General features: G+C 46.0%; 1 protein-coding gene across 1 annotated transcript in view; it reads right to left on the reverse strand.

Moving 5' to 3' along the window:
* LOC104855121 (protocadherin alpha-6-like) overlaps positions 1-378 on the reverse strand; it is a gene marked incomplete at its 3' end in the record, with an annotated part of 14,099 nt that overhangs the window by 11,654 nt on the left and 2,067 nt on the right. Inside the window, exon 3 of the mRNA XM_033765586.1 lies at positions 151-378. Coding sequence (XP_033621477.1) covers positions 151-378 — 228 coding nt within the window. The remainder of the gene's footprint in view (positions 1-150) is intronic.

A 378-nucleotide genomic window follows, 5' to 3' on the forward strand; every position in this document is an offset into this window, starting at 1 on the left:
AAAAAAAAAAAAAAAAAAGGATCATAAACCAAAATATTCTGTAAGGAAAAGATGCATATATAGCAAAAATCAATAAGAACTATAAGAATATAGAGACATTATAAAAACAATTAAATAATTAAATATTACATTATGAAAACTCAGACTTACTTTGGAACAATGATCTTCATTTAAGTCCTGTTGTTCGCCCGTATGCACACCAACAGGACAGGGCGGAAGGCTGGGACTGAAGACCATGAGGTCCGTCTTGGGCGGGCCCTCCCCAGAGCACACCCTCTGTCCCCTCTGCTGCGAGTACGACCAGCTCCCCACCGCGCTCGAGCAAACCAGCGTGGGCTTCCCAGGCCCGCACGCGCTCTCCGTGGGCGCCGCCGAGCA

This window comes from Fukomys damarensis, unplaced genomic scaffold (assembly GCF_012274545.1).
Source record: "Fukomys damarensis isolate Sample0158 unplaced genomic scaffold, DMR_v1.0_HiC HiC_scaffold_3, whole genome shotgun sequence".
In the NCBI taxonomy this organism is placed as follows: domain Eukaryota; kingdom Metazoa; phylum Chordata; class Mammalia; order Rodentia; family Bathyergidae; genus Fukomys; species Fukomys damarensis.